Raw genomic sequence first — 22,192 nt, forward strand, 5'->3', positions numbered from 1 at the left:
TTCCGGGTGTTGGACCGCACGCGAAATTCTATTGGCTAGACGCATGTTGAAGCTATAGTGTAAACCAATCACAGTTTAGAAGAGGAGGGACTTGCCATTTGCCCCCAGTGTGATGTGAAAAAGTCCAGCAGAGGGCCCCTGGTGGAATTCAGTGAGATTTACTCACAACTGGATTCAAGATGTCGAATGCCCTCCCTAATTTCTATCAACATTAGCCCAGTAGTGACTCATAATGAATCCCTTCGTGTAATCTGCATATCCCTGTATTTTCTAACATTGTAATAGAAGACCAGCATTTTCCAAGAGGAAATGCCAAAGGAAAAGTGGATGGGACAGGTCAGCTCAGTCAATGCACCAACTTTCAGCAGTGTAGGAGAGGTTAAAGAGGTGTTATAGGACACTAAATTTAAAAATAGATGTGATCTGAAAAGAATGGAAACTGATTTCCACTGGGAATGGAGGGGTGGAAGGCCTGTCTTCACTCTGACTTCATTTGTCCCTCTTCAGCCTGCGGTGTTGCTGCTAAAGTCCACCTGTCTATTCAAGTTTCCCTGAGCTCACTAATGAGCAGCAGCAAGTGCTTGGTAGGGCATTTGTCTGGTCTTGCTCCTCACTCTAAATGCAGGCTGTATCTATATTGTTTTGGTGCCACACTAGTCTTGCACACTTAAGTGTGCATTCATGCTGCAGCAGATAGTAGGCAAGTGTTCCATGCTGGAAAAATGCAGTGCTTAACTTCAGCTTCATGCTCTTTTCCTAATGCTGCTTTCAACTAGACTTCTGAACCGTGCAGTATGCCTGTAGACATGAATGAAGACTCACGAAGGAAGGCCTCCTAATATGTTTAGTGCAGCACTGATACTCAATTATAGCAAGTGCAAACACACAAACTTCTCCCAGGAAACTGATCAGGTTAATATTATATAGCTGACACTGTATTAGTTTGTAATTTTAACAAATGAAGGCGGCAGCAGATCGCAGCCTCCCCCCCAGTCATTAGCTGTATTTGACCTCAGATCAGATGTGTCACCTGATTCCAAATTATGTTCAAATGCATCCAAGCTGGACTGTGCAGCATGTGTGTACACCCTTTCCATTTGCTTGAGAGGCAAGATGATTCCATTGTGAACATCAACATGGTGCACTTCAGCAGTTATGTCGGGGGGGGGATGCAATTTGCCTGCAAACCTAAAACATTTACAAAGTTTGACTACTGTCCTATAGTAACTAAATGACTGCTATTGGCAGTAAAGTTCAAAATATTGACTAGGGCTTTAGTTAAAATGAGCTATAATGGGAATGTTGTATATGACTTTGTTACCGATGTGTGCATATCAGCATCACTGCAGTGCCTTAGCCTGGACATTTCACTTTGCATTTTTCTTACTGGTTGCATTTGAATAAACTAGCATAATTCTGCCGTGCATCTACCTGTGCAATGGCGTAGTAATAAATTGAAGCATGTGGGCAGCGCAGGGGCTCAGCTTTCAGGTTAGAGGGAATACCAAACAATCAGTCCTCAGTAACGGAATCTGATACATTTCAAATCGGCTGAGACTGGAATCAAAAGAAACAGAGGTTTCATTGTTCAGTGTGTACCCTTTTGAAAACTGAATAATTGGGACTCAGGCAGAACCAAACGTACTGAGAAAATGTGATTCGCCAACACAAACTGACCCAAAACTCGAACCGGCTATACAATCCAAATGTATATCATGGAAATGTAATAAAGTGGTTCTAAAGGTTCTATTGGTCACCAGAGGGGCTTTCCTGATAATTAGAGTCATGAGTGTGTTTGTATATTAATTTATCTTACGCACATGGTAAATGATTTTTATACAAAACATTACAGCAGGTTTATACTAAACAGTTAAGCTGCTGGTGTCTTACATAACCTTGACTTCCTGGGTGGGTGTGCATTCCTCTGAGTTGATGGGTGTGTCTGTCTGCACATATATTCTCCTGGTGGAATTTCAATCAGGTATTTTTTACATGTGGTTGCGGGTATTATCTGGATTTTATTGCATCCTCTTTAAATCCCTGATTACATTAACAGTGCATCAGATCTCGCATATAGTCATGACCACAAGTAATCTTGGCTGTTGGATATAAAGATTCCTGTATTTCCACCAACATGGCTGGTAATCTGATTTTAACTGTGTTGAAATGTTGCTATTTAAGTGTGAAATTATGAATCAATTAGCAATAAAAACATGACATGGTGCACAGCTGTTCTTGCATATAAAATTATGCAATGTACTGGGAAAACTGTCAGGATTCTGAGACTTCTTCCTCCCATTAGAGGGTTTTCTAGATTAATCATAATCTAAGTGTCTGTCCTCCCCACCCCTGAAACTCAGGTGGTAGTAATCATAGTAATGCGTGTAGAAGTGTCCTTAAGTGTAGCATGGAAGAAAAGGGCACAGACTATTGTAAGCTGACAGGAGTGCTGTTAACAGACCCCAAGTGTTTTTACTGCAGGGTTATTCTAGTAAACTAAAATCACTGGCTAGACTCAAGAAAATCAAAACTGAAACAATTCTGACATTTTAATACTCTTGGAAGGAATTTGATCAAATTTATTACAATTGAAACCCACTATCTGAATCTAAAGTCAAAATTAGGAAATTAATCTAGAAAGGTTTGATCAAAGCAGGAAAAGATCCTGAAGTATAGCGTGTGTTCTGCCTTCACATTATATCCATTGCTCCAATGGAGCAGAATTACTCTATCTCTGCAGGTTTTACTGCAGAACTATTTGAGTAGCTAATGACAAACTGATAAGTGAAAGTACTGGACGAAGTTTTAGTGCAGGGATTGCTGTGAAATCCACCTGCTGTGTCTAATGTGAGCAGGCTGCTCTAAAATCACAAATGCAAAAATGCTAGATGTGCAGCTTGGAAAGGTAACACTAAAACTAAATTCACAGCTAGAGCACTATTTTTTTTTCATTTTTTTTTTTTATGTCTCCCTCGATAAATGATCTACTTTACTCATGAGACTACCTGGGCCACTTGATGGCTCAGCCACAAAACACACCAAAGATGCCCCAAGTGGCTAAGTCACCTGGAATTAAGTTTCCAGGTAGACGTTGGAGGCATTGGGAACATTTGGGAGACGTGCAGTAAGAGGCAGGCTGACCAGAGAGCTGGAGGGGGGAAAAAACAAAAACTTGGTGACAGGACAGAGGGAGGGAGTATAAAAGGTCAGCTCTGGGGGGGTTAGTCAGGACAAGAGGAATTTGGTGTAACTACACAGGATATATTACAAGCTTGCAGGTAAGGCAATGGATTCTGCAATAATAGAATTAATTAAAATATATATATATATATATATCATGACTTGGGATTTAAACATTTCAGGGGGAAATTTATCTTAAACTTTTATTATTTTTTTCTTTCAGGATGCTTGGGAATCTGTTTGACTTTTTCAGTTAAAAAGGGGGAAATGCAAAATGTCAACACTGCTAAATTAAAAGCTATCTTAATAAACTAGCGTAAGCAGAACAAAGGAAATGCATGACTGATTAGTGCACTGTGGGATAATCTGTAAAAACTTCACTCTGTTTACATATCTCGCAGCGTTCTCATGACCTCGAATGCATTAAAACTAAAAGTGAATCTGATTTCACTTCAAATAAATTATTTAAAGCTACACTGAGATTGCCAGTCAGACTCCCTGAGTTCATCTGAGGTAATATATCCATCTTTCACAAGTTGCCCTTGACTGAAATTGTTGTTGGCTCTCAGCCATTAACTCAAACAGAAGTGCAGTACAGGATAACTGTATCTGTAACTGACAAGCTTCATATAATCGGGCAACTTTTTTTTTTGGTTGAAGTCTTCCAGATAAGATGTTCTGAATTTTTTTTTTCTCCCCTCGTCTCCTCAGATCATGGGTGACTTTGACGCAGTTCTGAAGCACTGGGGACCAGTGGAAGCAGACTACACTGGCTATGGGAGCCTGGTTTTGAACCGGTCAGTGACTCTGGAAAGAAAAATAAGATTGTACTCTTTGTAGGTCACATTACTCAGACCTGTGGCCAGGAGTTTAAAAATTCATCTCCTCCAGTGCAGTTTAAGAATAGAATTCATGTGTTATTTATGCCACCACCTGTCTAATTGCACACTTGGCAACCACCGCCACATCACTAACTTTTATGATGCCTACATTTGTGTTTGTTTAAAACACGGAGGTATTAAATCTCTTGGTCTTAAGGTCACGGTTAATGTTTGACTCAGTTATATTCAGTTGCTTCAGATTTCCTCCCCCCCCTTCTAATTTGTGTTAATGGACAAGAGGAAAAACGCCATTAACTGATCTCATTTAATTTCCAAACTTCCGCCAGTGCCAACAAAAACATGAGCATACTGAGGATCATAATGGCGGCACTGGAGCTGTTCTACTGAAGGAGATGGGATGAGCCTTATTAAAGCGGTCCCGTGTGTTTGTATCCAGTCTTATCACAGCCTGGAATAAACATTTTGTGCATAAGAGTGATGTAATCAAAGTATGATAAATTATGGCGTCTACACTCCCCACCCTAAATGGCTAAAATGCAAACCGTGATCTGTGTGGTATGACCCTGGTGCTCTATTTCCTCTTCAGTTTATTCACAGAGCACCCGGAGACCCAGAAGCTGTTCCCCAAGTTTGTCGGCATCCCTCAGGGTGAGCTGGCCAGTAGCTCTGCTGTTGCTGACCATGGAGCCACCGTGCTAAAGAAACTGGGCGAACTGCTGAAGGCCAAAGGCAACCATGCTGCCATTCTCAAACCTCTGGCCAACAGCCATGCAACAAAGCACAAGATCCCCATTAACAACTTCAAGGTGAGCTTGGTGTGCAAGAGGACAAAGTTTACTGTAGCTCACGTCACCTCATGCTTGCCGTTAAACTGAGCTTGACTGAAGTAAATGAATTTTTCTCCTTCCAGCTGATCTCTGAGATCATCGTTAAAGTCTTTGCAGAGAAGGCTGGACTCGACGCCGCTGGACAACAGGGCCTGAGGAACGTGATGAGCAAGGTCATCGCTGACCTTGAGGTCAGCTACAAAGAGCTGGGCTTCACAGGCTGAGACTGACTTACTACTCTTCCATACAGAGCTGAAGACATGAAAAATATCCACATGCAAATGATTTATAGGGAAATTGAAAGCCTCAGTAATCTGTATGTTACACTTTCTGGAATCAGTTTCATTCAGAGTTGCTTGTTTTACTGTACTCAACTGCCTTACACTTCTAGTGTCACTCAGAAATTAACAGCTTTGTGTTTCAGCTAAATAAAATTCTTGATCTGCATTCTTGAACTTGGAAACGCATAATGCTGAAATCACTCGTAACAATAAAACTCTCTGCACTACTTTGTCCATTGTAGTTCTGTTTATTTTTCTCATTGTGCACATTTGAATATGCATTGTCCTGACAGGTTATAGTTAAACTTGATAGTGGCTGCTGACTGATCTGAAAGTCAACTGAGGACACTTGTCAGACTGTCTTGATAAGCAAGTAAAGAGTGAAACCCTTAGTGTTGGCATGCATGCCCGTGGTCTCAAAGACACCCAAAAAAAACCCAACTTGCTCAGTATTGTTAGACTCTCACACAGGGTATTATCTTTCAGACTCACTTTCCACTCTTGGTCACATGATTCCTGTGAACAGGATGAGACAAAGACTTTAGCAGTCCCTCTCACAGGGAGCTATTAGGACCTATCACCTGATCTGTGGACGTGACAAGATGCAGAGTCCCTCACATAAGCAGCTTTGGGACCTCCATTACTTCAACTTCCTGTGAAGCTGTTTTCAAGAGATAATACTCTTCCTTTCTCCCCGTCCCTGTGTTCAATGTTATCCTTGCTGCTCTGGGGAGGGGGGGGAGTAACCCTCAGCTCTTCTCACTCTTTACAAATTTGGAGCCCCCTCATCACCTGTTTCTTGGTTGTGTCCATTGTTTCCAGTAGAAAAAAATCTAGAACATATGAAAGCATTGAGTTTTCCACGGGAAAAAGGCAAAATCAAACGATGCAGTGAGTATTTTACAACAGGTAAATTCAAGCTCTGAATGAGGGTCCAGCTCTGAAAAACATACCGTCTGGTTTTCAAGGCACTGCAGAGGTTTTGAGGACAGCCTGATAATCAGATTAAAGTGTTGTTGCCATAGAAACTCATAATATATACCCACTAGTCACTTTATTAGGTATATTCAACTACTCATTATTGCAAATACCTATTCAGTCGCTCACAAGGCAGCAGCTCAGTGCATTTATGCACGAAAACGTGGTCAGGACGACCTGCTGGAGTTCAAACAGAGCATCTGAGGTGATTTAAGAGACTTTGATTGTGGGGTGGTTTTATTTCAGAAACTGCTGATCTACTTTGATTTACTCCCACACAACGGGTGTGCATTTGTCAGTGCTGCACAAATTACAACCTAAAATGAGTCGGTGGTACTGAAGAGTCGTCCTTGGATGCCTTAAGTAATTAAAGACTCATCACTATTTGCACATTTTCCACATTTTGCCTGAATAAGAAGTGGAAATCACGTCTTATGGTTTAGCCATCAACTGTTTCTGAGAATGTAAAATGTGAAAAACAGCCGAGAGGGTCAAAGATAACAGCCTTATCACTGACATATCTCAGTCCCACTGACTCCTTGTTGTCCTTCCCGTTCCTGACTTGATGCCAAAACAGTGTTTGGTTAACTTCCATGACGGATGATGATAACCTATTATTAGTGAGTGTGTTAGTGCACGCATGCAGACGTGACATCAGGCACAGTGCCTCTGGCCGCATATCTGTGGGGGACACCTCTGCTTCCCTGACTCCGCCCCCTCTAAGCAGCTGTTGACTGAGCTGAGGTCAAACGCTTTTCAAATGCATATCCACGGGACAATAGTCTCAGGTTACTTATCCATTTAGTGGCACACAGGACAAGTGTTTTTTCACGTAATTTCACCGGCCTGGTTCTCAACTGGTACCAAAGATGGGAACGGGGGTGCTCCCTGCAGACAGTTCTTCTATTATTGTCATTGTCACTGCTCCTTTTAAGACTTTTCTTTTTGATGGGTGGCTGTTTAGAAAACAAAAGAAGAAGTAGAAATTACACCTAACATTTAAACATGAAAGACTCGGAGAGTTCAAGCCTCTGCCCATCATGCAGCTCACTCTCTGTAAAGTATTTATATTTACTTTTATGGAAATGGGATTGCATTTATTATGTAAACATTTTTATTGTTGTTTTTAAATGAACTTTAAGTAGTGCAGCAATAACAAGTGCAAAGTGCAGGCTTTTGTTATTTGCTCTGTTGAAACTCGTTTTTCATATTTGACATCATTTTGAGTATAATTACTTTTTATTCTTTTTTATATCTGTGGATATAGGACATGTGCAGCAGTTGTTTTACTTCATCGGGTGAATTTTTTTTGATCATCAGTTTATTTTGCTTTCCAAAGAAGATTACAAAAAAAAAGCTTAGTCTGGAACATTATAAATGTATTCAAATTGTTTTAACGGTTATGACCGGTTATTATAAGGTACATAACAAAGTCACGATCAAATATTGCCATGCCAACAAGTTCTTGTCAGACTGAAAACCTGTTGTTATTTTAAATGGCTCTATATTATTATCACTTTGACCTTCAGAACAATCTATTGTCCTTGAGGGAGAGGTCAGAGGTCAAATGTGACATGATATTTTAAATCTGTGGACAATACACACCACACTTGTAAGATTCATAGCTTCTAAGTCAATTTTTTGGTCAATTTTCAATCAATAAATCGTTACGGTGACCTTGAAGACCTCAGTGGGTGAAATTTGATCGGATTGTTACAGCCCTACAAAGTTTAATCAGAATTCATTCAAAAATGTTCATGCTATCGTGTTTACAGGCAGAATGACACGCACACACTACCAAAAACATGACGTCTTTGGTGAAGGTAACAAAAATCCACAGTTCAAAGACATTCATGTTAGGTGTGTCTCTGTGTTAGTCACGCAATGGACTGGGTGCACCCTGGCTCTCACCCTGACACACGGGATTGGTTCCAGCCCTCTGCATCCCCAAAATGGATAAGCAGTTGAGAAAATAGATACACTCCCAGGCTTTCGCACACTTACGTCAGATAATATAATCCTGTCATGTGAAAAATTCCAAGATTGAATTTAGAAATATCCTTTTTTCAAAAGTGTAACCAAAATAAACAGACAGGTATGTTGATTATTTTAATGTTGCATGGATCAGTAGATCCCCCTTTTTCCTGCTTTAACAAAAAGTTTTCCATTAAAATAGGTCACACAGGTGATTCAAATAGCCATAAAACACATGAAGCATACTGCGCTTCTGCTAATTTTATACACTGTGCAATACCAAAATGTTCTGCAGCTTTAAATGAACCCGTGAAGCAACATGATATTAACTGGACGTTAGTCGAATTATGTAAGTCCCTGCACTTTCACACACGTGTTTACGATGTGACAGATCAGGCAGCTGCTCAGGCTGAAGATGGGTGGGCTGCACTGAATCATCAAACTTCATTTCTGATGTCTCACCCTGTCTGCTGTGACAACGCTAACCACAGGGACCAGCCGTCCACAGGCTGTACAAGCCTGCAAGGGATTGAGAAGTAGTCCATGTATCCTCAAGTGTGCCATTTGCAAATGATGAATACATAAAAAAAAAAAAAATTAGTCATTAGCCGTCTGTTACACTCGTCTAAAAAAATATTTTTGTTTGCTGCTGTGAACTTCAGACCAGCTTGTTATCAGTTTTTTTTTTTTACAATATCAACACAATGTCTGGAATTTGAATTATTTCCCGCCGAAATTGTTTTAATGTGCTCATCCTGAAGATAAACCAGAGGATGATATCAGAGACGCATTAAAGCATATTTCTGTCGGTTCAGCTCAAAGTAAAACAGGTCAGCGTGCTACAGCGTGTTTGTACTGAACACCCGTCTCTATACTTAAGAACCAACAGTAGTCGCCCATCATTCTCGGATTCAATTTCTCAATGAAGTCGGTTTTCCATCACTTTTATATCTTGATGAAATCTCGTCCCTGACATCGAGCAGATTTGGTGGGTATAAAAAGTCAAGATGAGAATGTAAAAATCACATCGTCTGTGACATTCTGCACTCATTAGCTGATATGCTTTCAGCGTGTTATCCACAAGCTCAGCATAATTCTCTACTCTGTGACTGCATGAATGCTTCCCCTGCTGCTGACTCAGTTGACTTCTGTTTCCTTTCAAACTAATCGTCAAGTATCAGTTCTCAGATTTAAGGAGCAACAAAAACACTTTCCCTAATTATGGCTTCACTTTTATGGAGGATGGAGGCTTCTGGCACAACTTCGCCTACTGCCAAGGTGCAAGCTGAGGAACAAGGGTCTAAAGAGGTAAAAACTCCAGCTACACTTGTATAAACAACAACTGTAATAGCTGTAATTGAGCAGTTTAAGGATCATCCCTTTTCTGGAGATGGCGCCAGACCAAAAATTTCAGATTTGGCGTCAGCAAGTGAAATTTGTTAAAGTACAGGTGCAAGAAGTCCAGTAGCCAAAATACTTGTTGACCACAGTTATTTGTTTATATAGGAAACATGTTCAGTTGATAGCAGCTGTCACCACCTAAGCAGAGACTTGAGGCCTCGTCACGGTGGGAAAAGCAATAACATAAACGACAACTGGTTACCATGATGGTGAGGTGGCTCCTGATTTGGTTCACCAGTATGGACCACTGGGACCACAATAAAACAAATGACAGTGTTCTTATACATGAACATGTGTCCTGAGTGATCAAACACAAGAGAACATTTGCATTATAATGAGATCTTCACTGATCGTCACAGATTAGACCCCGCTTCCACTCTCCACATGCTAACAAATACGAACAGTTAATTCTTGGACAATGACAATATTTTTTGTAGTTTTGCCTCTCGTCGCCATCATAATGGATTTTAAACTGAAACCAGTCAATATGTGATTGAAGTGCAGACTTCAACTTTAATTTAAGGGATTTAACAAAATGGTTGCATTAACAGTTTAGGAATTAAAGCCATTTTTATACACAGTCCCTCAGCTTCAGAAGCTCAAAAGTAACTGAAGAACATGATTTTAAATATGAGCATTTTTGTTTGTTTGTTTGTTTGTTTGCTTTTTAAATAAAATAACCCCTTAAGGGAGTAGCTGAAAGAAGGATGAAAATCTTTTGCGGTCAATGACCACCAGATATCACTAAATGCTGTTTTTCCTCCCTTGAGATGCTCTGCTAGGTCATTACTGCAGCTGCCTTCAGTTCCTGCTTGTTTGTGGGTCTTTCTGCCCCCAAAAAGTTTGTTTTCTTTTCAGTAAGTGAAAAGCATGCTCTATTGGGTTGAGATCAGGTGACTGACTTGGCCACTGAAAAATATCCCATTTCTTTGTCTTGAGAAATTCTTGGGTTGCTTTTGCAGATTGCTTTGGATCCGTATCAATTTGTGTGAAGTAGTTTGACCAGTTTTTCAGCATTTGGCTGAATCAGCCCAGTACACTTCACATTTTATCCTGCTACTTCTATCTTGTATTTCATCACCAATAAACACCAGCGACCTGGTTCCACTGGCAGTCATACATGCCCACACCATTACCTCCACCATGTTTGACAGATGATGTCATTTGCTTTAGATTATGAGCTGTGTCTGTCCTTCACCATACTACCTACCAGTTTTTGCTCTCTCTGATGGTTTTTTTTGGGGGGGCCTAATGATTGACTCCATCACATACATCAACATCTCTTTAAAGCTCATATTGATAGTTCAAGTGAAAAGCTACCAAATACAAATTAAACACATCTTTTATCTGCTCAATGTATCATGGAATAATCAGGGAACACTCATCACATGTCCATGAAGTCTGTTGTCAAATTACTTTTGAGCCTTTATAAATGGATGACTATATATAAAACACACTGAACTAAAGCTGAAAGTCTGCACTTCAATCACATCATAATTATTTGATTTCAAACCCATTGTGGTAGTGTGTAGAGGCAAAGTTAACAAAAAAGTGTTATTGTCCAAAAATACTTATGGACCTAGCTGTATATGAGAGATCTGTGGCTCAGGAGGTACCTGAGCTACCCCAACCTCAGGAGGTAGCACGGGATCTACCACTCAGAAGGTCAGTTGTGCACTCCTTGCCCACTCCAACCTCCATCTTGAAGTATTTGTGGTCAAGATATTGAAACCCAAGTTGCCTCTGATAGAGACAAAGGGCTTAGATACAGAAAAAGTCAACCAGTGGACAAGGCTTGACCTTCTGTGTAGAAACAGAATATAAAGTGCAATTACTGTAAGCGCAAACCAAAAACAAATCCTTTAAAATAAACAACAAATGTCAAGTACAACACATCAGTACATAAATGAAAAGGTCAGCAGTTCACTGCCGCCATCTCATGACCTTCTGCACAGTTTAGGCGCCAACATTTGTCTCAATAAGCAAAAAAAAAAAAGGGGGGGGGGGTATTTTTCTTTCTGTATAGGAGAACGTAAATGCATGAAAGAACCGTGAGAGTCAAAGATATCAGTGTTATTGCTGACATTCTCCAGCCCTACTGACCCCTCGCTGTCCTTCCAGTTCCTGGCCTGACACCATTACATTGTTTGCCTAACCTGCGTGATAGATAATTGCTGTGATGATAACCTAACTATTAATAGTGTGTGTGTGCGCTGGTGCATGCATGCCGATGTGATACCAGGCACAGTGCTATTGGTCGCACACTGTGAAGGACACTCCTCTCTCGTACCCCCTTTGAAGTCTGAGCAGCTGTTGACTGGGGCTGAGGTCAAACAGTTGCTGCTAATAAAAACGACAGGTTGTTACTTCATTTAGTTGCAAGTTGAACAAACTTTATTTTAATCATTCTATATCGTCCAAGGCAATGTTCCCTCTAAGCTGCGCGCGTGCACAATTGCTCACTGCTGGCACGGTCTCTGCGCACAGAAAAAAATTCTAACCTGAATTGAAATAAAATTAATACTTTAACAATTCTGTTTTGCAGTGTTAGTCAGTAAGTGACTGGCTGCTCCCGTATGGGATTAGAACGATGCCACCATCCCATAGTCCAGCCAATAATGCGATTCACATTCGTATATACGCAGCTAATCAACGTCGTCGACAGGCTATGACAGCGTCCTTATGTGCCGACACTGGTGTTTTAGCTAGCAATGCGGCGTGGTGATGTGGAGTGAAGCCACGTTAATGACAACGTGGACAAGCATTGGAGATGTGAGCAGGACAGACGGAACAATTGACGGAAAAAGTGTGGACTTTATACCAGTTTTTAAATTGTGTTGATAGGCCACGTAAAACCAGAGTTATGATAAAAAATATATGCAATGTTTGGTTTTCTTCCTGAATACTATCGTTGTTTATATTCTCCTGTTTTGGCTTCCCTTCATTGGCTTCCTGTTAAATCCAGAATTGAATTCAAAATCCTGCTCCTCACTTACAAGGTCTTAAATAATCAGGCCCCATCTTATCTTAATGACCTTGTAGTACCATATCACCCTATTAGAGCACTTCGCTCTTGCACTGCAGGCCTACTTGTTGTTCCTAGAGTATTTAAAAGTAGAATGGGAGGGAGAGCCTTCGGTTTTCAGGCCCCTCTTCTGTGGAACCAGCTTCCAGTTTGGATTCGGGAGACAGACACTATCTCTACTTTCAAGATTAGGCTTAAAACTTTCCTTTTTGCTAAAGCATATAGTTAGGGCTGGACCAGGTGACCCTGAATCCTCCCTTAGTTATGCTGCAATAGACATAGGCTGCCGGGGATTCCCATGATGCATTGAGTTTTTCCTTTTCAGTCACCTTTCTCACTCAGTATGTGTTAATAGACCTCTCTGCATTGAATCATATCTGTTGTTAACCTCTGTCTCTCTTCCACAGCATGTCTTTCATCCTGTTTTCCTTCTCTCACCCCAACCGGTTGCAGCAGATGGCCGCCCCTCCCTGAGCCTGGTTCTGCCGGAGGTTTCTTCCTGTTAAAAGGGAGTTTTTCCTTCCCACTGTCGCCAAAGTGCTTGCTCATAGGGGGTCATATGATTGTTGGGTTTTTCTCTGTACCTATGAAGCGCCTTGAGGCGACTTTTGTTGTGATTTGGCGTTATATAAATAAAATTGAATTGAATTGAAAGTTTATATTCACTGCGGGAAGAAACAGTAAAAACAGCGTTTTATAAGGAAAACGCGCGAAAGCACTCTTTGCCTGTCAGCAAAACCAAAACCAAAAAACCCCCACCCTTTCCTATTGGTGGAAAAATGTACCATGTCGACCAATCAAAAAATGATATGGCAACATGGCATTTAGTTGTTTAAGAAGGGGGGAAGTTTTAGGAGTGACGGCGGTGTTTTGAGACGTGAGAGATTTGCGACGTTTAGCGCAAATCTTGTGTAGTTAGTGTGTAGTGTAGTCAATAGTTTTGTTGTGTGTGTCAGAACAATGAGGGGACTGCTGAATGTTACAGGTGTTACAGGAGTGATACATCTGCTGTTGTCAGGCCTGCAGGTATCAGGCTTTTGATGTTCTCCTTTATCTCATAGTGGACAGAAATTATTTTTTGGAGTGGCAAAAATAATTTGTGTGGCATCAAATTTGATGCAGAACAGCTGATTGTTCTGTAAATAGTTTGAAATGTTTATTTAAAAAACCGCCTTGACTGCATTTTTAGGTAAACAGCTGCAAAAAACTTTGCTGTTTGCATAACTGTTACTTTTTTGAAGAAGTAACTATATAATTAATCGCCCAACATTGGTCATTATATACTGTATTTTGCAGACAGAGAGTTACAGGACTCTCTCCCAGACCACAGACTCATAATACAAGTCAAAGCTTTATTAAAAAAAAAAAAAGAAAGAAAGAAAGAAAGAAAACAAAAGAAAGTTGTATTTTCAAAATTGGAGTTATTTTTACTTCCAATAGTGTTAACATGCTACACAGGTCATGAACAAGATTTTTTTTTTAATTTTCATTGTAAGTGGGCTAAAGCAGTTAATTAAAAGTAGTCTAACATAAATGTAAATGCTGTAATTTGATTATTTTAATAAACCATGTAACTTGGATGGATTCGATGCTGGCGTGACCACAGTGCACACGTCTGCTGTTGCTCACAGTGGTCCAAGGGACCGCTCAGGGAGTTTGTGTGTTCACTCAGACACATGAAAAATTAGAGGGAACATTGGTCCAAGGTAAATACCACCTTTATTTTAGGCAGCTTGGTTCTGGTAATGGCTATTCATGCTGGGACGCAGAATTGAAATCATCATTCTGCTTTTATAATTTAGCATTATTGCCATTTTTATTTATATATGGAAGTCTTTTATTTCCAAAATAGCCACCCCTCATTTTTTCTTGCATGGAGTCAGACTTTCTTGTATTTTTTACTTCAGTAATTGGCATCTTACGCCTGTTTTAAGTCTATTATCAATTAGAAAGTCCTACATTGCTTCAATCTTGAGTTATCACATTCACAATCTTGGGTGTCCATGTTGCCTGCCTGCCTGCCCAGCAGGCTGCTGACAATATCTCATCAGCACTTTATAGCTGAAGGGTAAAAACATTTGAGGAAACTAAAATCTGCAACAACAGGTCTTCAGGAGTGATAATCCAGTTGTGATATTTTTGGTTGAAATTATTGTGAGCGTGTGGAGTAGGTATGGAGGCTCTGCGGTTCAGCCGGTGGTACTGGGGTCTTGGGAATTATGAACACATAATAGTAAAGCAGAAAAGTATCATCAGGTTTTGATCCACCATACAAAACCATCTGGAAACGGTCGTATTGGCAAAACAATACAATACAACACCATCAGTCAAGCAGTGTGGGATTCTCCTGATAGAGGGCAGAACAAAAGGCAGCCAACATCTAAAGAAGAGCTTTGATCGTCCCTGAAGAAACATAGAAAAATTATCCTGAATGAAGACATGTCTTGATGCATGCTCAACCAACCAGGTAAGAAATCTAAAAAAAGTTGACTCTGTTCATGGACGTAGCGTGCAGAAGTCACTTGGATGAGTGATGAAATGTTTTTCCTGCTGAAAACGCTATATCCAGACACAATCAACTTTTTGTTATTTCAAGAAATGACAAGAAAGCCTGCCTAAGAGAGTTCAGGCTGTCTTGGAGAATAAACATGGTCATACCAAATACTGACTTTAAAACCGGTTAGAATGATTTAAACTGTTTTTGACTTATTTTCTGTATTTACACCTATTTGCCATATTTGTAGCAAAATATGAAGAAATGAGAGGTGGATTTTACTTGATTTAAAACTGTTGGACTGTTTTATTCATTATTTATTTTTAGTTGGATTTATTTGTGCACTGGCAGGATTCAAACTTTGCCTCCAGTTCACAACTTTTTTTGAGAACCTAATTAAAAACATGGTATTAATGTAATGAAACTCCAAACAATCATATAAAGCCCACTGAAGTGTATTTACATGGAAAAATGTTTAATTATGTTCAACCCTTTAACGCTTACTGCTTCATATACGGTCATGAACCAGAAAAAGTTTTCCCAGGATCTTGTACTCTGTGAAAAATTAAGTAGAACTGTGCTGAATCAGGGGGAATTTGCAGCCAAACGGGTGCACTTGATTAATAGATCATAAGCAAGTGTGACCACTATAAAAGCAGAAGCTCTGGCACTTTGTAGATTTGGAGTATTCAGCTGTTTGTTAACAACAATCTTCCCAGGAGTGGACAACCCAGCAAATTCAACCCAAGGTCAGAAAAAATAAACAAACACTCATCTACATCTCAGACTCTACAGACCTCAGTTAGCATGTTAAATGTTAAGGTACAATTAGAAATAGGGTGAACAAGCATAGTTTGCTGCACAGTTTAGGTTTGCAAAGTTCCATCTGAGCAAACCACAAGCAACGTTCTTTGGACAGATGACACAAAAGTAGAGATGTTTGGCAATAATGCACAGCACCGGCACCATGGTTGGAGAAATCCAAACGTAGCAAATCAGCACGGTGGTGGAGGGGTGATGATTTGGACCCTGGAATCTTGCAGTCATTGAGTTGACCATGAACTTCCTTGAATATCAAGTCGCGTCAAATGTGATGCCATCTGTTTGACAACTAAAGCTTGGCTGGAAGTGGGTCGTGGACACTAGCAAATTTACAACAGAATGTCTGGAAAAGAAATAAGCTGTTGCATTGGCCCAGTCAAAGTCCAGATCTCAACCCGAAATGACATGCTGTGGCGGGACTTTAAGAGAGCTGCTGCAAACAAATGCCGCAAACTTCAATGAACTGTCACAACGTTGTAAAGACGAGTGGGCTGAAAGTCGTCCACAACAATGTGACACGTTGATAAAGTCATATCAAAAGCAATTAGTTCCTGCTGCCAAGGTGGTTCTCTACGATATTGAATTGTAGGGTGTACTTGGGGTGTTTTTCACAGGATTGTTCATGTAAAACATACTGTAATGGATCATAATTATATACACCTGGCAACATTTATTAGAAAAAGAAGACGTGTAACTGTCGACATTAACAACTTCTACAAATAAATATAAACATGATAAAGTAGAGGAAGTTATCACTTTAAAGGAATCAGTCAGAGGACCTAATCAAAGCTCGGCTGATCGATGTCCAGGGGGAGCGTGCACCGAGTCAGGTTAGACACGTAGAGAGCAGTGGCAATGGGAACGAGGCCGGCGGCCACCTTGAGGATAGTCAGCAGCCTCTCTGTAGCACTGGCCACTCCATCTGGAGTCTGTAGGGAAGGAAAGATTACACAGGATGGCTTTTTAGGAAACACAAAAAGACACAAAAATGACATTTGGTGTTTTATTGTCAACAACAGCGCAAAACCCTCTAAACTACAGAGATGCTGAGCTACACAACACACGCACACAAACAGCTTTCCCTTCTGAGTTCAATTTCAGGCTTTTCCCTCTGTGCAACTTCAGCTATATGAATCAGTCAACAAAAAAGTTGCTTAGCCATCATACTGCTGAAGGAAAAAAAGAAAAAAAGACAAACAGCCAGATCAAAAGAACAAGCTGTTTCACAAGCCTGAAAACGATGACTACAATAAGTACTGGATGTTTAATAAAGCCAAATAAATCCTTATGCAAAGATAACAAAGCTGTAATTTTGTTCTGCATACATTTCAACAAGAAATGTGTTCAAGAAACACAACATGCAACAGTGTGCAAGGCAAAAGTTTACTGAGAACATATACTGACATGCATTCAGATTAAAATGTGTGAAGGGCTAGATTTGGATTTCACACACGACTTAAAACATCTTCAGTGTTTGTGACCCAGACGGCTACAAACCTGATCCTCTGCAAACAACAGGGGACAGTGGAGCGACGCAGCCAGCTTCCTGACAGCATCCAGGCGCTCAGCGGGGGCGGAAGCGTTACGAGCTACAAGAAAGAGAAGCATAAAAGGTCAGCTGGTCAGACACAAAAAAGGCTGAAAGTACAACAATATGTGTTGTGGGTGGTGTTCAACGGTGAAGTAAAATGTAAACAGTGGTAGACAATTTCTCCTTGATTTAATCTCAGCTTATTTTTTTCCCTCCTTCCTGTGAATCAAGGGACTGGGGAAAAAACAAAACATAAAACAAAACAAGACAAAAAGAAAAACACATAAAAGGATTTTAACCATTGCCATACCATTCGTAACCATGAAGCAAACTTTTCCAAGGAAATATCCCGGGTCCAAATATTTCAGGGACGCTTCTGCTGACTGGAAACTACGACAAAATAAAACAACAGAATGAAGCACTGCTACATCGTATCATGTTTGAACTTGTTTTTAACTTAAAATATAAAATATTTTGGACAACGTATGTCAGAGGCATCGGGATCTTGTTTCTGCATGATGACATCAAGTTTCTCCTTTATGAAACCTCAAAATCTGAGGTTTAGTGCTCAGTTTGGGTGAAGGTGACGCTTCAAGTAAGGCGGATTTTTAAGTACTGGAGATCTTGTATTGAAGAGGACTGAGTGGCACCAGAACGAGCTGTTGATAGTCAGAGTGAATCATTGTGATCATCAACACCAAGTACTGACCGTGTGAATGAGATCAAACTGTCGAAAGGATTTTCCTCCGAAGGGTGGCAAGGCTCTCCCTTAGAGAAAAAGAAGCCAGTTGACGTGATTATAGCATCTGCCTAGGATGCCCAAACCACCTGGGCACCTTCTAGATGAGGCATTTTGGGCAAGTCCTACTGGAAGGAGGCCCCAGGGCAGTCCCAGAACACACTAGAAAAATAAAGTCTCTGGGCTGGTTTGTGGCAAATTGTGTGGTTTAAAAATGACATTTCACACTCGTAACAATTTAGTAAGAACAACACAAAAACAAAGCTGTTATATGAAGCAGAACCTGTGTGTTCAGGTGGCCAGTACAACAAATTGCATCTGGATATGTATGTATTTTTTCATCTTGGTGACTAGGAACAAGTCCAGGTTCCTTTTCAATAGACACTCACTGAAATCAGACAAAAGGAGGGTACCCCTGGATCAGGCCTCCGCAGACTGTGGAGTTTGCACCGACTTCTTCCCACAGTCCTGGCTTAGGTAAGTGTGAGTGTGAATGGCTCTTTGTCTCTCTGTGTTTGCCCTATAACAGACTGGGGAGGGTGTACCCCATGACAGCTGGGATTGGCTCCAGCACCCTCGCAACCATGAAATGGATAAGCTGAAAATCGATGGATGGATTTGAAAGTTACCTGAGTTCTGAGGTTAGGTTGATGATGAACACAACCAAGTCTATTCTGGGACGGCTCTCATCATTCTCCATGGGCAAAGGAAGGCTCTTAGCTAGTCTCCTGTTAAGTACAAAAAGCGATGACAATAATGGGACTCCCACCCACCTCAGGTGTGTATCCCCTCTGATTACGACACAATTTTATTAGTATTTAAATCTTCACACATCTCAAAGTCATTGCATAACTGAGTAATTCGCTGCAGCTGCAGAATAACAGTGCAGCATCACGTACGAGTTCCCCAGTCAGAATTGCACAATTATTTAATCATAAAGTCAACATTGCATTACCAGCTGGAAACCTGTTATGACGTTGCAGTCTGAGTAGTACAAAAGTCCTTTTCCCAAGTACATATCTACTTGTTTGTTGTTGATTATGAAAAATATTTTGTTACTAAATAAACATTTACAGTCATACTGTTTAAACATAAATGCGACTGATGGTAGAAAACAAATCTTGTTTCGTTGTGAGGATGGCAGACTCTGTTTCCATTTGTGTGCTGCAGCCACTTTCCCCTGACAGATAGCAGACTTCAGCAGTTTGCAGGATGAAGCGAGCTTTACTCACACGTTCACAGTGACACTGGTCTCCTCCACCAGAGCATCTGCTAAACTCTGCTGAAATTGCTCCTCACTCTCCACCAGCTGCAGGAAACAAAAACTACCAGTCAGCACAAAACCTGATGATCCCACTTTACACCATCACACAGGTTAAAAAAAAATCTCTTAAACCTGTCAGAAGAAACATATTGCAGTCACAGTTCAAAGATGTCGCTGCTTTCTTTCTTACTGCGGCAGTTGCTCATATAGAGATTTATGATGATAAAATCATAAATTACAATGCAATAAAACATTCTGAAAAATATTAATTTATACAGACTGTGATCTAATTTGACTGTGGTTACAGTGAGAGGCTATGGAAAATAAAAGGACCACCCTCTGCACCACCTACTGGCCAGACATTAGCAATTTATCCAACATCTGTTTTCAGCTGCTGCAAGGACAGATACTTAAAGCCCGTTAACAATAATCATCTGACCTCCTGAAGCAGCCCTGAACCCCAAAATGGAAACAAACGCTCTATTTTGGAAAATATGAATGGATTCTTTGCATTTTGTTAGAGTTGTGGCAAGGGGTATGTGCAGAGCCCCACAAAATAATTTAATGTATTTAAAGACACATAACAGTGGAGTGATGGGTTGGTTAAAGAAAACGAATGGCTGAATAGCTTCTGTATAATGACTACTTGTACCTTCAATTATGTTTTTGTTAATTTATACGAATGCACGAGTAAGATTTTAACAATTTTCAGTATAAAAATATTTCATCTCCTGTGTCGTGCCATTTTTAATAGCATGTGTGCTGCTGCAACAGCCTGAAAATCATACTCAATGTTTCTTCAACAATTTTCTCCTCTGTATTTATTGGGAACGTGGTGTATCAAATCGTCTGTTATAATACAAATTTTCATATGATATAAAAAAATGTGACTGATATAGTGATGTCGTGGGTTTATCCTCCCTAATGTGGACAACAAGATGTATGCCTCTAGTGAAGACCTAGTGAAAGATACTACAAAATAAAAGCACAATGCTTTGCCAAATATGCACAAAAACTATTCTAGCTGAAGATGGAAGCTACAACATTGTTTCTTTAGGCACAAATACACCATTGAGGACAACTGGGATATGCAGGTGCGCAAGGAGGAGATACTAACAGCTGGTGAAGTGTGACCCATTTTAAACAAGGGCATCGCTGGAGCACTGCATATGACACGAAGAGCACGTGTTGGATGGAAATTAGTGGTAAAGTACAGGTTTATGCAACTGCATAAAAAGCTCGACCTAAGATGCAACATTCCAGAGAGAATATATTTTTATTTATGTGACAGTGTTGTAAGGATTATTTTAGTTTAACTGTTGTTAGAATGTTTTGTTTGCTTAAAATTTCCGGGGAAAACACTACCTAGGCTACTTTTGTGCTTACATTTGACTTCTGCTGTGTGTCACTATTACTCTATGTTGCTGCTGGCAATGGATTCACACCTTGAACCAGGTAGTCTGCCAGGTGGATGTAAGATGCCCTTCATATTTGCCTGCAGGCTGCAATCGTAAATAAAATATTGTTTAGTACTTTTTTCAATATTGTAATAATATCATTATTATAAATTTCCTTGAAATATTGCGATATCATTTTGAAGTTATATATCACCTGCCCCTAGTATTTACTTAAGAGAAAATATTCTGAAGGTTCCCCCTGAAACAAATAACAACAAAAAAATCCAGCCTCTAGTTCTTCTTCTGCTGCTCACTTCAGGGGTCACCACAGCAGATCGTCTGCCCTCATCTCACACTATCCTTAGCATCCTCCCTGTCACACCAACCCTGTGCATGTCCTACTTTAGCACATCCACAATCCTTCTTTTCTTAAGTCCTTGTCACGCCTTTCCTTCCTTCTTGCTGTCTCTAAACACGCCTTTCCTTTTCCTTTGTCTTACAGTAGCACGGTTTCCACCAGCACCACAGGCAGTCGCTGTCATCCCGGTATGGAAAGATCATTCTTGATGACCCGCATGTTTGTTTGGGTTGGCAAGATTTTGCACGCTTCCTGACACAACCCTCCCCTTTTATCTGGGCTTGGGATCCCCCCCTCCTCCCGACTGAATTGGAAACGCCTCTGATTGTGGGTGTTATAGAGCTATTATAGAATAAAAGTATTATAAAAACGTTGAGATAGTGTTTGTTAGGTAGATCTACAGAAAAGTCAAGATTTATCCACACAACACCGACGACGCCAAACAGCTGCTAAACTGTGTAAAAACCTCTTCCTGATACAGTCATATTTGTCTTTATTTAAAGCTAAATGTGATTTTGCTAGTCCAAGCTGACGACCATATATCTGGGATATTTACGACCAGATATCTCCCAATAAAAAACACATCCAGTCAGCCGTTAGCTCGTCCTGAAAACAGCTACAGTCACAGCACACAGCTCGATATTTGGCTTTTCTTTTTTAAATTTTATTTCTTAAAGTGAACAACTCACCAAGATGTTCGCTGTGTTCAGACCAGGGAGTTTACTAAAAGGCTTCAACAACGACATCCTAGCTAAACTTGATAAAGTTTTGTAAACAAACCCGGGGCGGACATTTCTTTCTCTCGCGCTTCTTTTCCAAACATGCGTCTGGCGTCATGACGTATACCAATCTTCATTGGCTGTTTTCTTCTGCCACCTACAGGCCGCCGGGAGTCATGCACCTTCGGCAAGCGTGGACCTACCTCACATTCAGATTAGATCGGTTACTATACAACTGGTTACTATTCATACATTCATCCTATATAAACGGGAACTTCACAGTATATATACGTATATACAATATATAGGTATTTACAACAAAGAGAATATACAGCATGCTTTGATTCAGCAACAGTATAT

General features: G+C 40.4%; 2 protein-coding genes across 3 annotated transcripts; one reads left to right on the forward strand and one right to left on the reverse strand.

Moving 5' to 3' along the window:
- The first annotated feature begins 3,182 nt into the window (after positions 1 to 3,182).
- mb (myoglobin) lies at positions 3,183 to 5,357 on the forward strand. Its single transcript, XM_063475328.1, has 4 exons — positions 3,183 to 3,278; positions 3,892 to 3,977; positions 4,609 to 4,828; positions 4,933 to 5,357. Exons 2-4 carry the CDS (start codon positions 3,895 to 3,897, stop codon positions 5,071 to 5,073), a joined length of 444 nt encoding a protein of 147 aa, XP_063331398.1. The 5' UTR covers positions 3,183 to 3,278; positions 3,892 to 3,894; the 3' UTR covers positions 5,074 to 5,357.
- Positions 5,358 to 15,461: 10,104 nt separating this feature from the next.
- pane1 (proliferation associated nuclear element) lies at positions 15,462 to 22,023 on the reverse strand. 2 transcript variants are annotated; one of them, XM_063475329.1, is made up of 7 exons: positions 21,803 to 22,023; positions 20,804 to 20,860; positions 19,327 to 19,403; positions 18,724 to 18,822; positions 17,666 to 17,745; positions 17,322 to 17,413; positions 15,462 to 16,753 (listed from the first exon to the last, which is right to left on the reverse strand). In XM_063475329.1, the coding sequence occupies exons 1-7, from the start codon at positions 21,857 to 21,859 to the stop codon at positions 16,604 to 16,606; spliced, it is 612 nt and encodes a 203-aa protein (XP_063331399.1). In that variant the 5' UTR covers positions 21,860 to 22,023; the 3' UTR covers positions 15,462 to 16,603. The 2 variants fall into 2 exon arrangements, with proteins under 2 accessions (XP_063331399.1, XP_063331400.1); XM_063475330.1 differs by lacking the exon at positions 20,804 to 20,860.
- Between the last annotated feature and the right edge of the window lie 169 nt (positions 22,024 to 22,192).

The sequence above is a fragment of the Pelmatolapia mariae genome, linkage group LG6, assembly GCF_036321145.2.
Source record: "Pelmatolapia mariae isolate MD_Pm_ZW linkage group LG6, Pm_UMD_F_2, whole genome shotgun sequence".
NCBI classification, from domain to species: domain Eukaryota; kingdom Metazoa; phylum Chordata; class Actinopteri; order Cichliformes; family Cichlidae; genus Pelmatolapia; species Pelmatolapia mariae.